The 17,898-nt window shown below is 38.6% G+C and overlaps 2 protein-coding genes across 2 annotated transcripts; both read right to left on the bottom strand.

Moving 5' to 3' along the window:
• Window positions 1-4,346: 4,346 nt before the first annotated feature.
• slc35g1 (solute carrier family 35 member G1) lies at window positions 4,347-10,788 on the bottom strand. The gene is made up of 3 exons (XM_043253646.1): window positions 10,321-10,788; window positions 7,459-7,633; window positions 4,347-6,586 (listed from the first exon to the last, which is right to left on the bottom strand). The coding sequence occupies exons 1-3, from the start codon at window positions 10,652-10,654 to the stop codon at window positions 5,839-5,841; spliced, it is 1,257 nt and encodes a 418-aa protein (XP_043109581.1). The 5' UTR covers window positions 10,655-10,788; the 3' UTR covers window positions 4,347-5,838.
• Window positions 10,789-11,039: 251 nt separating this feature from the next.
• On the bottom strand, window positions 11,040-16,751 carry lgi1b (leucine-rich, glioma inactivated 1b). Its single transcript, XM_043253645.1, has 8 exons — window positions 16,339-16,751; window positions 16,141-16,212; window positions 14,941-15,012; window positions 14,794-14,865; window positions 14,544-14,615; window positions 14,284-14,453; window positions 13,107-13,271; window positions 11,040-12,411 (listed from the first exon to the last, which is right to left on the bottom strand). Exons 1-8 carry the CDS (start codon window positions 16,527-16,529, stop codon window positions 11,594-11,596), a joined length of 1,632 nt encoding a protein of 543 aa, XP_043109580.1. The 5' UTR covers window positions 16,530-16,751; the 3' UTR covers window positions 11,040-11,593.
• Window positions 16,752-17,898: the final 1,147 nt, after the last annotated feature.

Raw genomic sequence — 17,898 nt, 5'->3', positions numbered from 1 at the left:
TTTAAATACCTTGGAGTACCGAGTATATAATAAAAGGTGCCTGATACGGCAGTCGCGCTTCTTGTTTTAAATAAAATAGAAATGTAACAAACCGCAGCAGTTCCCTTCTCGAATGCCATTGGCTGAGCCGTTTTCTTTCAAGCTCTGATTGGTTGGAACTAACTCTCGTTGATCCTTGCAGGTTAAGCCGGTAGGTGGCGACAAGCGAGCTTTTTTTTTATTAATAAGTCACTGTAACAATCATTTATTTATTTATTTATTTATACAAATTAATACAAATACAACAGAATACGAAAGAACAGAATAAAAAAAACAATTAATTAATCATAAAAGGGTTTTTCTTGTAAATCACATTCTATAATAATACAAAACACTGATCGCGTTTTTAAATGAATTTAAATGAATTTTTGTATGCAAACTCATTATGAAGCGCATAAAAGGCTGGTTTTATTTTTAAGCGCTTAGATTTGCGTATATACAATTTTCCCATCATAAGGATGCTATTGACCAGAAAATCATCTTTGCTTTAGTTCAGTACAAATCCACAGATAATGTCCTTTAGGGACAAGGCTCACATAGTATACATTTATTAGAGTCAAATCTGAATATACGTCTTATGAACTCGCTGGATGGATATGTGCCAATTTAAGGGAGGAAATTTTAAGTAGTCGGTTTTAAGAATGTGAATGGTGTCTTATTGGAAATTGGAGCAGAAATAGACTAAATGTATATTGCAGTCATGTGTATCAGATATCACATGAATTACGAATATTTACTGAGTACGTAATTTCATGGTCAAGTGCGATTAGCTAAGCAGTCTTTCAAGAGTTTGTTGGTGACCCTTTCAGCAGGTTCCAACATTAAGCCAAGAGACTGTAGCCACTGAATCATTCATCCAATCAGTTCATTCAAAACTGATTCATTCAGTCACGCTATACTGTTTGGAGGTGGGCGACTTATTTGGAAATAATTTAGTACTTCAGTAGTACTTCATTTCATCCTCAAATTAGATTGGCCAAGGTGTTTTTCAAGAGTAATATAGCTGACACTAAATCAGTGTTTGATGCCATAACTCTACAGTTTAATGTTACAAACAAATTACATAAAATACAACATTACACCAGTAGGTGGTGACAAGTGACTGTATTCAAGAATGAGTCATTGAATTATTCAACCAATTCATTTAAAGCGCCTCTATTATAGGTTCGTATTTTTGTTTTGGGAGTCCCCAACAACAGGTCCACGTGCATGCAATGCCAAATAATACGTATTCATTTTTAGGATTGGTCTCATTTCTATTTTATCACGCCTGTAATGTCTCATAAAGCAACTCTTGTGAGCAGTGCTGCTTTGTGCTGCTGTTTTTACTGCTATTTTTACCTAATGGCAAAGAATGGATTCATTCAGACCAAAGCTAAAAGAGCAACAAGTGGGCGGGCAGTAAACTAATGTTTCACGTCGACGTCAACATGAACATGAACATTGGGAATCATTATAAAATAACTCATTTCAATTACATTCGACTTTTCAGAGACAATAGCTTTCAGAAAACTTGCTTTCATTCGCTTAGAGCTGTGTTATAGATAATTTGCAAAAATCCATAATCACAATGTAAAATAAAGCCCCTATTCTGTACGTGTGTGGACTCTATTGCGCGTATTAAAATAATTATTTTAATTTTCAACAGATAAAACTTCTGACAATACTCAATAAGCCGTACGCGACGCAATAATGTCAACACAACATTTTTGGCATTGAAATAGGAATATTTCTATTATTTCTGTTTATTTTTGTTAGTGAAAGCACCATGGTAGGTCTTTAAAGCTCTAAATTATAATTAGTGAAGCTGCCTCGCGCCCGTGGGAAGGCTACATGGAGATTACCTGGTTTTGGCTACATCTGAAGGTTACTTCCTTTGGACGAATTGATAACATTGTTTGATTTCCTGTTGTCCCAAACCAGATTAATTATATCATCGCTTTATTGGACGAATAAGACCGCAGAGTGAAAAACAGATGTTTTCATGCAGTAAACACGTGTTTATGATTTAGCATTGTGCTGGTTTATTCTTTTTTTCCGATGCTTTGTTTACGCACTCGGTGGTAATCCACACCTAATACAGACCAAACAGAGGGGTTCGTGTCCAACGCCTCCAACCGTACGCCACTCGGCCTTTTAAAAGAAATACCAAAGGGAATATAAAATGGGCTATTGGGCCAATTATCATATAGAAATACGCCAACGCATATTTACTTCTAGGTTTGTGTTCTCGGCAGAATAGCAGTGAATTTTCCGATTCTCGGTCCACGAGGAGGGAACTCTTATGCCATCCAAAAAGAATGCGCAGTTCTTCCACTCCCAGTCAAACTGTCACATGTAATCCTGCAGCATGAGGAGCCGTTGCTTTCCAGTTGCAATTCATTTACAAAACCACACAAGCAAGCCTTTGTGAGTTGCAGTTTCACTATGACAGTCTTTTATGATCGAGTTTTTGGCCTTCGCGCAACGATCGTTCGCGTTCGCATGAACTGAGCAGGCACAATTGCTTGTTTTTTAGCTCAGGTTTTTCGAATGTGTTTTGGGATGAGACTAAACAAGGCATCACGCGGCTGTGAAGATTTAAATGAGACCGGACCCAGGTTTGTACGAAAGTGTTTTCTATTGTGGTGGAAGTTCTTGATCTGTCTCCCTGTGGGCTTTTTGTTTTGTCTTTCCATCTGAACACCTGCAAGGGGGAGGTTTTCGTCAACTGAAGTCTCAACAATTAAAGATGGGGTTGATCTGAACCTGTCTTTGTCTCCTCGTGATCTGTGTTACACTTCCGCCCTCTACTGGATAGTAACGCCCACTGACGAGTGATAACCGGATGCTGACAAAACCGTTTTGAATATACCCTCTTAGAGTGACTAGGCGCTTTTATGTAATCAGATTGAAACAATAAGCATGTTCTAATTATTATATAACATCCTGAGTGTGTGTGTGTGTGTGTGTGTGTGTGTGTGTGTGTGTGTGTGTGTGTGCGTGTTTAAATTCACTAATAGTGAAAGCTTTACATCAGAGTTGGACAAAATTTAAATCAATGATAAATAAAATAATAAATAAGATAAAATATATTTTCTCAAATAATTACAGATTAAGCTGCTGACAAAAAATACTCACAAACTATTCACATCATTGCACATTATAACAAACGATATCCTTTTAACTTATTTGGCAAGAATGTAAACCTTAGATTTTAAAGGTTTCGTCTTTGCATTTTAATCCTGCTTCACTGAAATCTAATTACAGTTTTGAGTCCTGTTTGCTACATATTTAGGAAATTTCAAAGGCGTTCTCTAGTTTCAAAGTAAGCCATTGGTGAGGAAAATGCAATAAAAGTCAGAATAATATAATTTTAGGCTAATTAATCTATTGTGTAAAGTAATAAAAAGCAAACCATATCTTCTGTCAACATTTGTATATTTTAAAAAAAAGGAGTTGGGTACCACCGATATTTCTGAAAATGTTTGTTTGAGGAGATTAAAGGGTGCTCAAATTGCTAAAGCCTTAATTAGAAGGAGGTGTTCCATGTGTGTTTATTGAAACTGTGTTGATCTATCATTAAAGCCTGCTGCTGTTATCTGTTAATAATGTGTATTGGAACAGGCTGTTCATGTCTAGTGTTGCTTACCAAACAGTCTGGAGCCATTTGTTTGAGGATAGAAGGCAAAAACAGCTTGTTCTTTTTAGAAGGCCTTTCATGATGGATACAGAACCACTAAAATTAAATATAAAAGGAAATTAAGACCCCAAAATTAAATTAGCTCAACATTTAATCACCCTCAGGCCATCCGAGTAAAGTTGTTTCTTTCTTAACCAGAACAGATTTTAAAGACATTTATCATTAAATCACTTGCTCACCAATGAATGTGAATGGGTGCCGTCAGAGTGCAAACAGCTGATATTGCCAAAGCTTTAATGATAGATTTGTTTCTCACAAACAGGCAGCTTTTTGCTTCACAAGACATTGTATGAGAGTTGTGTGGATTATTTTGATCTTTTTATCAGCTATTTGGATGGCACCCATTCACGTGATCGGTGAGATGATGACGTAGGTGCTGTCCGCTGTGCATAGCATTTAACAGAGCGTACATAAATACATATACGCGAATCGCGAAGTGTGCGATTAAAATGATCCCGTCTAAGGTGTAAAATCACAAAATAATGAGAGAAAGAACAGAAAATCCACAAGAATGCAGCTATAATCCTTCTTAACCACTTGGCAGAGGTCAGAGTCACATGATTACCACATTGTAACCTACAAATTTAGAAGGTTTCCAGAAAAAAAAAAGACGTACTCAGCGAGGTAAGAATCTTTCATTTATTTCAACTACTAAAGCTCAAAAGTCATATAAATATGCAAGGTGAAATCTACAGCAGGCATTATTCAAATCGACAACCTTGTTCAATAAATAATATGGAGGGATATGCTCTTACATTAATGTATCATTAACATAAAATGTCATCAGATTTAAAAAAAAAAAAAAAAAAAAAAAATGAAGGCAGCATGTCCAGAAATTGCTGGTGATGTATCAGTAAACCATTAATAGTGCTTTTAATGACGAAAAACTGACACAACAAGTCAGTGTAAAGTGCTTTTAGGTCAGTTTACACAAACAGGTTTAAATAAAATGTTCAAATTAAATAAATGTAAAGGGAAAACACACCCATGTCAGAGCGACTGAATTTCAGAATAGTCCATACTGACAGTCACAGCCGCTTGTAACAACTCACAATAAGTCATCTCTGTGCCAAGACACATGTCCGATAAATAAATAAGTGTGACTCATTCTATATCAGGCAAATATTTGTGAAACGAACATGTGCGTATGTCTAAAGTACATAAGGACAGAGTTCAAGTGGTTCATGAAGGTTCAGAACGTATTACTGATTGCATATTTAAGCACATATAATTCAGAATTTACCAGAACAGACCTTAATATGTAGTAGGCAAAAATATACAGACGCACTGTTGACCCTGTGTTTTCCTTTTAAAAAAAATAATACCAGATACAGTACACCGTCAACAACAAAGTGCAAAGGGTTTTAAAGGGATAGTTTGTACCAAAAAATAAAATTGTCGTCGTTTATCGCGTTTATCCTCGTGTCAGTCCAAATTTCCTTCCATGACGGAAAAATTGAGATGTTTGGCAGAATGTTCACTCTGCTCTTTTCCATACAATGAAAACGAGTGGGATGCAATGAGAAACGGCATTTGGCATCATTCACGTCAAGTGGACGATGACAAACAGACCTAAAGAAAAACCACTTCGGTTTCAGTGCTGTCCTCATTCAAATCAACCGCGTGACTTGAAATGGTATGTATTAAATGTGTACTTATTTTGTAGTGTTTATTTCCCTATTTTTTTAATTTCAGTCATTAAGCATAGGTTCCAATTTATTAGAAGTTATGGAATATGTACGGAATGTATGGAAAAGAATCAAAAAACCATCTCCAAAAACCATACTGCTATGCAAAGGCATGAGTGTGAGAGTAAAAGATTTGGTGATCTTTCGATTGTTATGCTGTCTACTGTACTCTCTATATGATAAAGCAGCACTGTCTCAAAAGTAGTATCTTGATAAAAAAAAATATCTGTCGTCTTCACACAAGAATATTGAATTTTAGGAAACTACAAAACCTCTAAAAAATACTGTCATATACTTGCATACAGTATGGTCCTGATCTCAGACTCTCGATGTATATTGTTAAAGTAATATAGCTTCTTTGGTATCTAATGTAGCAATTATTTGTAGCAAACATAAAAAACGCTTTTTTCATCTCACTATAATACGCAATCAGCTCTTATTTTTTGTGCTGTTATACCACTTCCTTACGGCCACCCCACTGGTGCTGCTAATCACGCACAGCGCTCCCCCCAGACTCCACCACGTGGGTTTTCGGTTGAGGAACAGGAACTGCAGAATGAACGCCAGGACCACGTCCATCGTCCTCATCAGTGCAACAGGCCCTGCTTTCTCGATCTGCAGGGCTTTGGTGAGGAACGTCTGGCCGGCGATGCCGAGCAGCCCGATGGCCATGAGCGTCCACCTGTCCCAGCCGCAGGACGGGACGGTCCATTCGTCCAAGATGAACAAAACAATAACGCACTCCAGGAGCCCCAGAACTGCATAGTACCACACGGAGAGGTAGTAATGAACGCTTTTCCCTATCTTTCTCAGAATGACCATAGTGCAGGCCGCTCCGATCGCCCCTGTGAAGGCGGCCGCCGTGCCTTTTATGTGACTGGTGTAGTCGCCTTCGATCCCAGACAGCTCGCCACCGAAGAGGAAGGGAGGTCTGGCTATCAGTATGACCCCGGTGAGCGTAAACGCGGTAAAAACCACGTCCCATATGGTGCACCTCTCCTTAAGGAAAATCCAAGCCAGTAAGGAGGTGAAGACCGGATTGCTGAACATTATAACTGTGGCATCGGCTAGGGGCATCTGTAGAACCGCGTAATATAACAAGATCATGGCGTTGGAGCCCAGGAACCCTCTGAGGAACAGGTAGATTCGCATACCTCTTGGTCCCAAAAAACCAGTACTGAAAAAAAATAAAATAGGTTATTCTCACACGGTGGAGTCAAATTAATATGGAATCCAATTACCAGATCAAGAGATACATATTCAATGTAATATTACGGATTCATACTTACTTAAAGACTGATCAGATTTATACTTGTTTATGCATACTGCTTGTATTTGAGAGTCTTGCATCATATCAGATTCATACGTTTATTATAGCGCCTTAGTTGTATCATATAATATTTTTGTTATATATCAGATTCATATCTGTATTAGATTCATACTTGCAATATAAATTCGTACTTGTGTTAGTGTATATTCTTACTTGAACATTTTCAGATTCATACTTGCATTATTTATTCTTACTTTTAATCTGTTAGATTTACATTTGTTTTATATTATCATATATATTCTTGTTATGTATCAGATTCATAATTGCATTACACATTCAAACTTGTAATATATCAGATTTATATTTGTATTATACACACGTCCTTGTATTACAAATTCATATATGCATTATACTTTTAATTTTTATACCATCACATATTCTTATAATGCATCAAATTCGTAATTGTATTATACATACATACGTGCACTACAGAATATCATTTAACCTGCTAATATCAGATTCATACTTGTTTTATGAATTCGTACTTGTAGTATATACACTTATAATAAATCATATTTATATTTTTTATACTATCATACTTGTATGATACATTCAAACCTGGATTATAGATTTTAATTATAATATATCTAATGTACACTTTTATGACAGATTTATACTTGTTTCATAACCGTTTTGTACTTGTTTCATAGATTCTTGTAATACATCAGAATTATATTTGTAACATATCATTAATCTATACTCGTATGATAGATTCATACTTGTAATATATCATGGCTGGCATGACAAACAGCATCTGGAAGAAGCACCGTATTGCACTGATTTCGATGGCGTGCATCCCCTCGATTTTCTTCACAAGAAGAGCTGCAGCAGAGAAGAAAACGGATGCTAACAAGGAGTACAGCAGGCCCAGCCCTGGACACGCCGGTTTCTTTTCTGTGGATGAACGTAACGAAACACTTTTACATCCCAGGACAGTGAGAAAAATGATCAGTTTTGAATGCATAAACAAGTATTTGCTGAGAAAAGCCACTAAATGCAAACAATTTAGGGAAATTATCTTTGTGACCAAGGTTGAACAAAACTCAGATTTAAAAAAAATGATTGTGAATTTAAATTTGGCCACCAACCACAAGAAAGGAAATTGACTAAACTGCAAAAATGGCCATTAAATTTCTGTATAACTTCAGGGTTTTACGGCAGAGTTTACAACAAACTGATTCACAAAAAAAAGGCATAATTGCTCCAATGGTGGAAAAATAATTTAGTAATTTACATCAAAATTTGTGATGTTTTTTTATATAAATGTATACCAATTGCCACGCCAAATGGACATTTACTACCCTTTTATTATAATAAAACCATATTTAATTTTCGTAAGGAATGTTTATTCACTGGAGCAACAAGTGAGAGCACTACAGTCTTTTTAGACAAACTGTTTGCACAAATGATGGAAATGAGACATGAGAAGTACACAGCATGATTTGGCTTTGTGGGGCGTGATCTGAATTTTGATCTTGGTGTGGAATGAGATGGAGGGAGCGAAACAGCGTGAATCTCAACACACTGTTTCAACCTTCACAATGAAGTGGTGTCGAATGTGACGGAAATGATTACGCAACCAAACGAATCTTTACTACCTGTTGGTGAGCTGGGCTCATGCTCAATCAGGTTCTGTGGTTGCCAACACTGGACAAAAGCCAAATTGTATCAAATTTCCCTTGAGGACCTGGCCTCACACATAGATCACGGGCCCTGGAACATAACACACACCCAACAATACGGGTTTGAGTTAAAACAAACAACTTCACCTGACAGTTCAGAGAGAACACTACAGAAAGAAAAGCATGCTGCTTCCTGGTGTGATTCACACATAGCGATTCCCACAAAGCCAGTACTGTTCGTAGTCATCAAAACTTCTGGTTAACCCCTCCCCGTGAATATATGTCATTTGCAATTTCCTTTTTGTAAGAGACAAGATGACAACCTAAAAATATTATGGTAACACCAAGTACAACTTCAATGTACAATACATCAGAGTATGGTAATAAATTTGGCTATCATCACTGTAGCATGCTAATATATATATTTTTTTAAATATACTTGGCTGCTCATACATCTCATCTAAAAAATAGCATGAAAAACAGCCAAGTCTGATACAGTGTAAGTGTTCCCCTTTCAAAGGTTACCATGGTAAGCACAGTTTCCTACAACAGAGTGTTACAGTTGGGTTCCGGAAATAAAAATCCCATTCATTTCTCCATTGGGAAACTTAAAAGACTTTTGGGATTTTAAAAGACTCTTTTTACTATTCCAAAACCTCCACAAACGTCTCACATTTCCGAAATGTGGACGCTACCTGTCGCACTTTATTGTATTACATTACAGCACAATTACGGCAAATTAGCCACCACCGTAATCGAAAATGCACAAACGAATCCCATGTTACACGAATTGAACGGCAGAACTAAAAACGGTAAAAACGTATTTTTCGGTTAACAGTTGGCTACAAGTAACCACAGTATATTTTAAAAGCAGAAACAATGGTAACTGTCTGTAAGGGGATCGATACAATGTAACTGTTCTGTCAGCTTTTATGAAAAGAAATTACCATGGTAACGGTCATTTTAGCTACAGTTACTAAAGCTAATATTCAGTTATTTAGTAAAATCGCTATGAACTGCTAAGCGATCGCATTCGAAACAATCGGAAATATGTTGTTTTGGCAAAATCTGATTTCATTTTGACGGCATGTGGCTAATACACGGTTACTACAAAGTTACCGTAGTATCAATGGTGCGGTGTTACTGCTTTGAATGCGTGTAAGAGGTTTGATACAAATCTGCAAAGTCATGCCGAATCATTAATGGTAGGTTTCAAATACCTAGTAGTTGTGTCAATAATTATAGCAAATGTTGTACTTTAAAGTGGACAGCATGTTAACTGTATCTAAGGGGCTTGATACCCATGTTCTTATTAGCTTTTATATAAACGTTACCATGGTAACTCTGCCATTTATTCCACATTTACTACAGGTAATGATAGATTTACAGTAGTATCGATGGACTTATAAAGAAGAAACGACGGTAACCACGGTATGTAATGGGTTTGATGATACATAACTGTTCTCATTATTTACAGAATAAACTCTCCAAAGTGACCCTGTCAACTAATTTCTTTTTACAAAAAAGCCACAAAAAAAACATGGTAACAACAAACGAATCATGGTTTTGCTACATTAACTGTGGTATTTGTAGGGAAGCTGACAAAGTTAGTATTCAATACGCAAAAAATATATATCTATAATAAAACCATGGTTAAACTGCGTGATTTTTCATTATTGTCGTGGAAAATTAATATGGGGTTTCCTTGTTTAACAGTTGTATTTATTTAATTTCTTATGAAGTCATCTTATATTAATTACAGCAGTAGATTACAGTAACATTTAAAACGCTTTAAGCACGGTTACTATGGTGAACGTAACTGCTCGGGCCGTAAAGTGTCACAGGGGTCACGCAGGTGTAGAAATAGAAAGGACGGAAACGGACACGATGTTCAGGATCCATAAAGGTTTTTAAAAAAAGCGATATCTACCGATCGTGTACGAGTTAAACTCGCTTTACCTTTCCGAACTGTGTTTGCCCCCTTGTCCTCCTCCTCGCCATCATCATCATCATCATCATCCTCATCCTCCTTCTCGTCGCGGTCGGGGTCGTTTCTCTTACAGCAAACCGGCAAACAAACCCGGTAAAACGCCGGGCCGTTATCCCGCCGGCAGTCTTCCGCGTCAGCATCCGTACCCGCCGGCACTTCTGACCGAGTTCGCAACTCGATTTCCTCCCCAACGTCCCCAACTTTACGACAAAGCACCCTGATGTCGTCCGCTCTACAAGGGACAACAGATAAATCTGTGTCATTATTACTCACAGAGCCGTTGCGCTGCCTGATATCACCCATGACAGAGGACAACAGCTGCTCGGCATACCTTGACCGCGCGTCTTGACACACGGTTGCCTTCGGGTAGAAATGGTACCGAGCAACAAGTTAAATAATTAACCTTGTACAAAGAAACAGGCGCCTGCGGTTCTCTGCCGCTAGAGGAAGACAAAAACGCGTTCGGAGAGCGGCTGGACGACAATGACGTTTCGCAGCGTTTGAATTCGTTGAATAAAGAATCGCTCACGTGTCTTTGTGTGTCGATGTCACGGGGTATTTATTCTCTTGGGTCTTGGCGTTTAGTTCGCGTTTCGCCAAACGAAACGCTCGGAACTGAACGTTTCGAATTGAACGTTTCCATGCACGGGATTCACACTTTTGGGTATCACGACAAAGCAGACTCGTATTTTTTTTAATTTTTTTTAAGTTTTATTAGTTCTAGCAAAAACAAGTACAAGTAGACAACTAACCTTCCTTCCCGCGTTTACTTTACCTCAGGAGCTAAGTCTATTGCATTCTGATTATTAAAAGAAACTGAGTCAAAAACAAGCTTCAAATCTATCACACCCAATGTAGTTAAACGGGTCGATTTTGTTTAAAAAAGTTAAAAATGGCTTTATACATCAGCGTAAAAATGTAAACAGTTTATTTGGCAGATTGTTATTATGTCAACAGTTAACTGATTTGACCTTTGTTGTTTCCTTATTATACCTCTTTAGTGACTACAGGGCAAGCGTGAGAATATGCTAACAACAGCTTTTGTTGAAAGGGACAAAAAAAACAGGGAAAAATGAAAAGTGCAGAACAGATGGTGACAACAGAGAAAAAGACACAAAGGGCGTTTCTAGAGAGGCATTCATCTGGAATTATTATTATTAGCGCTAGGCTAGATCATGCATGTAGTTTCACAATAGGCTCGTCTGTGTGAGGGTCTGGTTCTCTGCGCTTTCGATCGACGTCCTAACTGCTTAGGTCGATCATCAAGTGCTCGTAGATCTGCGTCTTCCCTTTAAAGCTGGACGCCAGCAGGAACTCTCTGTTGTCAATGGACACCAGCGAGAATGCTCTGGGCGCCTGGACGTTGAGCTCCTGGAAGTGCACAAACTGGCTCTTCTTGGTGTCCCACTGATAGACCTGGGTTAGCGAGTAGTCGCTGCCTAGGATGGCGTACTGCCAGTTGCCGATGGAGACGGGTTGGAAGACCATGGATCCCCGCGAGGGCATTGTCTGTATCTCTGTGAACATGGAGCCGTCCCACTTCATCACCTTGGAGTCTCCGATGAAGCGCGTCAGACAGACAAACAGCTCCCCCTTCACCTTGAAGTGCTTGACGGCGTAGACGTCCTCCATCTCCGGAATGTCCGTCCGTCTGTCAAACTGCTTTTGGCTTCTGCTCCACTGGTAGATAACGGGCCGCTGCGAGCTGCTAGACAAAATAAGGTGGGGCTTGCCCGCGATATCCAGATACTCCACGTCCGTGTCGCGGTACCAGGCATGGAGAGACTGGTGAGAGTAGAAGCCGTTGCCGTTCCACTTGTACACTGTGGTGGAGCCGGCCTTGGAGCTGTCCGCTATCACGAAGAAGAACTCGTCGTCTACCCGGGACGTCTCGATGTCGTTGGGCTTTCGGATTTTCAGGATGTCTATGTCCTGGATTTTGATGAATTTATTGGCCGAGCTGTCCATTTTGTAGATGTGAGAGCCACCGAAAAGTTGGGCCACCACGATGAAGAGGTGGTTTTCGATGACCATTGGCTTGCATACTACCGTAGACGTGCCTGTAACGACAACCACAGAAGTGTACTAATCAAAAATCAGTCCAGTCTCTGTATTAAAGGAATAAACCACTTCTTCTTCATTTTTCAGCTCCCCTAAAGGTTAACCATTCGGTTTTTACTTTTTTAAATCCATTCAGCTGATCTCCGGGTCTGGCGGTAGAACTTTTAGCTGCAGCTTAGCATAGACTATTGAATCTGATTACAATCGCGTCTAAAAATGCCCAAAGAGTTTTGATAGTTTTCCTATTTGACTTATATAGTTACGCCTGAAAACAGTCTGCAGCAATTTCAGGAGCTGCGTAATATCACAGAGCCATGGTACGACACCAAAGTTCCTTGATTATTACGCTGAAATAATAAGAATATAGTTCCTAGTTATATCAGCCTAGAAAATCGCAACTTTTCGTTTTTCCATTGGTCTTAGTACACGATGTAACTACAGAAGAGTTTTAAATAGGAAAAATATATAAACTCTTTGGAGATTTTTGAGCGAGATGCTAACGGTCTAATCAGATTCAATGATCTATGCTAAGCTACAGCTAAAAGTGCTACTGCCAGACCCAGAGATCGGCTGAATGGATTCAAAAATGGTAAAACTCAACTGTATAACTCTACAGGACAAAATCGGCCTATTTTTAAAAAGTGGTGTGTTCCTTTAAACGGAGCAATTCGGAGCTGTGATATGTGACGCTCACTTTCTATGGTGTCGTAAGCTCTGAACTCCATGTTGACGTGGTCCCATTCCATAAAGCTGCATTTTCCAGAGAAAGGCTGGGCATATACAACATACTGATCGTTCCCGAATGAAAAGGCCTCCACGGATATTGACTCAAACACAAGCGTTTTCTTTAAAGCAAACTCTGCAACAAACAAGCAAAGATTTGTTTTTCTGTTAGGTTTGGTGGCCATTGGTTGTTTTTATGACCAAGCCTTTCTTACAGATTTCCATATTTTATATAAATATATTGCAGCGCTATCCATATTAGTCAGTGCACTCGTATTTATGTTATATAGCAAATCTCAACAGTTTGAATGTTTAATATTGTCACCATATTATGCAAACCATTCTGTCACCCATTTTAAACAGCTAAATATGGACAATTAGGATGTAAATATTAATATCATTATTTTTTTGTGTATTGTGAAAGGCTATACAGTTGACTTTACTCAATAGCTATCGTTGGAATATTAAATATATTATCCCAGCCAATTTATAATTTTTATTAACCATTTTGTCATTATTGTCCTATATAAAATGCATAAGTATTTTTAGTTTTTTTTATTTATGCTATAAATTTTTGCAATTTAAATTTGATTTATTAAATTTTTTTTTAATAATAAATTGCATTACATATCATGCTATCTGTCTTTTTTCAGTATCATATACTTTTGTTTAATATTTTGAACTTTATTGTATTGTTATATTAATTTTTTTCGCTGTTATTTAAAGTTTAAGAAAAAGTTTAACAAAGTGTTAATATATATCTCTATATTTCAGGTATTAGAATTAAACTATGTTGTTATACTAAAATATAGTTTTAGGCATTAGATATAGTGCATTATATAGTTATTTCAAACAAGAATTTTTTTTTTTTTATTATTTTAGATTAGTTAAAGTTGGTTTAGTTCTTCCAAATCTTCATTATTACCCGAAGGGCCTTTAAAAACATTATTTAAAATGTTATTTTGATATCTACACACTTTTGCGCTTCCAAAACTTTTTACACATTGGAAATAGACACAACTAATTTTTAAGGTAAATATAATATTTTGGTTGTGAATTGCCTGAATTTGCAAAAGCTGATGTTTCAGCAGACGTTTCGTTTCAAAGCCAGAATCTGTTTTACTCAGAAGGGTCCAGTGCACAATTACCTGCTGTAATGCAGTCAAAGGACTGAGGCACCAGGTCATTTATCTTCTTCCCTTGATAGGATGGAGGCCCACTGCAGTACAACTGATCCACCGTGGCATTAGTGCTGTACATCCATTCCACTAGCCACTTCAACTTACAGTCACAACTGAACATGTTTCCTCTGAGATCCCTGCTCAGTGGATTTACAGATTATATTTATGTCACTTTTTCTTGTATATTACACAACAAGAAAGTCGGGCATGTGCTGTAAAATACATACACTTTAGTTAAGGCATCCATTCCTTTGAAAATATCTTTGGGCAGCGTCTCGAGATTATTGTAGGCAAGACTCCTAACGAACAAAAATCTTTAGGTAACACTTAACAATACGATTTTCTGTTGTTAGCCACATCAGTTAGCATGAACTGAGAAATATACATCTGTCGACATCAATTGTGAACTAATTTTAATCAACATGAATACAAAATTACGTAATTAATGTATTTATATTTTGTAGTTAATATACTCACAGGTGAATGAGAGATTTTAAACCTCTAAAGGCGTGGGTTGAGATCGACTCGATTTTGTTGTTTTCGATAAATCTGAAACGAAGCGTTGCATTTATATCGAAACTGCGCGGTCATCTGAAAGAGAGCGTTTTGAAACGTCATACTCACAGATATTCCAGATGTGGCAGGCCTTGAAAGGCATCTTCGTCGATGGAGTCAAAAGAATTGGATGTAAACAATCTAAGAAATCGTGGGGGAAAAAAAGAAAGCTTTGTTCAAACTTCGCTTTCCAAGTTAGTTGCTCTAGAATTGTTCACCCAAAAATGAAAACCTGATCATCAATATTCCAAACAGCCGATAAAACATCCCAATAACTGACAAACAATCACTAGTCCATCAACGGTGCGTTTGTAAGATACAAATCAAGATATTGCACAAGTCCTATGTGCGTTATAGTGCTTCCTCCCGTTCAAAACGTCATCTTGTCTGAATTAGGAGAGAAATATAAGCAAAATAAAAGAACTGTTTACACATGAATCTAAACGAATATCTGGCTGGATTGTGATGTGAAAAGACAATAGGGAGATGGACTTTTACTTGTGGACAATAGTGATGTTTTATCAGCTGTTTGGATTTCGTTCTGAAGGAAGAGATTTATTGGTGAGCAAGTAATGCCATGCAAAAAATTTCTCAACGAGAAAGCTAATTCTTGAATGGTCTGTAAATGTTTAGTACATTTTCGTTTTTGGGGGTTAACACGAAATATTTGTGACCACGGATGTGTTTCACTTCAGAAGTTCAGACACGGTTTCACCTCGATGGAGACTAAATAACATCAGCATTCTTTCTGTTTTGAATTAAATTGCTGAAAGACCCCTGTCACAAAGATGCGTGCAGATGACAAGTTATTGCCCAATCAGACCAAAAAACCGGGCAGAAAAGATAAAAGACTGGTCATATTTAGCATAACACTGCCAGTCACATTTGCATTTGCCATTGTGCGAGTTTTGCATTTGCATAGAAACCCATCACTCGCTGCCTCCGAGCCTCTCCGATGCGCGTTTGAGCGGGTCTATGTGACATTATAAAACCCGCAGAGATTTCCTTATTTGTTTATCACGAGGACAGGGCCATGTCCCTCACGGAGCGGCTCGCGTTGCATAATATTCACACCAATTTAAGGGCTTTGAGAAATTAGACACGCTGAAGAATGTCCCCAAACTGGCCGTTTTAAAGGGGGGCGGGCTGTAATTGCTCAGAACAAACGTTGGACCACTTAACATGGTGATCACCCCATCCCAATAAAGAAAAAGAGAGAAAACACACACACGCACGCACACACACACGCACACACTATCAGAAACTCACAGAAGCTGGAGGGATGGCGTGTGGAGAAAGCTTCCCCCTGCGATCTCAGTGAACCCGGACTTCACGAACGATCTGTTGGGAAAGCAACCAGCGCAGTTTAGACGCAAACGGCGCACGCGGAACACGCGCACACTGCGCGCGCGCTCGAGCGTAAACGGTAAACCGTGCCGCGACGTGAACTGTAAACAGGACACTTACAGTGAGACGACGTCGGGAGGGAAGCTGTGCGGCACGGTCCTCACGTTCTCGCACAAGGCGTTATCTTTGGTGCATGTGCATCCAGAGGGGCACCTGGGCTGCTTGCCTCTCCTGCTCTCCACGAACAGCAGCAGCGCGGCGACCCAGAGCACAAACGCGTATCCTCGTATGCTCCCGTTCGCATATCCCATCCTGTCCCGGAGCGTTCCTGAGTGCCGCGGGCTGCTGTGGCGTTTTCGCTGGTGATAAGTGCTGGTCTGCTGGTCGCCTCCCTTCAGTTGCGTCCGCGTGATGAATGTCTATGTCTCAGTGTGTCAGGCGCTCATCCAAACGATTCGTTCTGCTATAATGGAAATATCCAGCGGGCTTAGATTTCCTTAGTTGCATGCAGATTTTGATCATAAACCGATTTGTGTTGGTACGGGGGCGAGGGGAGGGGGGGCTGAACTGGGGAAATGAAAGTAAAAAAAAATAAAATAAAATATTGTGGGAGCAAAATATTTTCCTTGGCGACGCGGGGCAAAAGCGTCAAACAATTCCTTCAGATCCTGGGAGAATCCCTTTTTTGCATCACGATGTACCAGCTGTTGTCCAATGGTGTTATTACTTTGAATGCGCATGAACCAAATCCGTGAATAAGTGATAGTGGGAATATTCATGAGGCTTTGAAGAGGTGCACCTGCGCCCCTCAAGCGATCGGAAGGAGATGCTAGAAGAAACGCTACGCTTTTATAGTGTATAAAATGTATTTTAAGGGTTCCATGATTCACTTGCGTTATTTTTATGCTGGATACGTGTTCGTTGTGAATCTATATTGTGCGCGTTAAAAGCATCCGTGCACGTGTAACGTGTAGCTTAATATAAAAATAACACTTACGTCTCAAATGCATTAGTTAATAAAAAAATAAAGCATTTATTAAACCTAAATAGTGTTGGTATTACTTGAAATCTGCACAAACGTGAATAATACTGTTTTATTAACTAACGTAAAAAACACCGTATTGTTAGTTAATGCATTGACCGTTGTATGAATTAACAGAAAGCAATAACACAACGACCATTATTATTGTTATTAATATTTACAATCTTATTGCGTAATGATTTCATGTCTTTGTTGGAAGCCCATAGGGGCGTTTCTTTGTATGTATTCTTCACATAGAGAACAGTAAAGTGCCTGTCCTGGTCGCCGCAACTCTTTCAGCGCTTTCAATTTTTAGCATATTTCCGAATAAAAGACCAGTTGTTCCACTTTTGAGAAAATGGCACTTCGCCCCCTTACCCCCATAATTTCCTGTCACCGAGTCTTTATCAATTTCCGATGAAAACAAGTGGGAATTATGATGCGAACAATAAAGTCTGTCTGCAACAAAGGACGCTGGCAACTAAACTCACACCCAAGCCCTGGCTGTTTGCCACTTTTATGTTTCATCCGTACCGCATTCGTAATTACGAAGAGCTTTTTATTTATTCGGAAATTATGTAAATAACATTTCTTTCGAATGCGCTGTGATGCGACGTTCACGCGAACCGAGACAGCGGAATTTAGTAGTTCGCGTTAAA

The sequence above is a fragment of the Puntigrus tetrazona genome, chromosome 12 (assembly GCF_018831695.1).
Source record: "Puntigrus tetrazona isolate hp1 chromosome 12, ASM1883169v1, whole genome shotgun sequence".
Lineage (NCBI taxonomy): Eukaryota > Metazoa > Chordata > Actinopteri > Cypriniformes > Cyprinidae > Puntigrus > Puntigrus tetrazona.
Note: the sequence above shows the minus strand (reverse complement) of the source record. Positions and strands in the feature narration are given on the sequence as shown.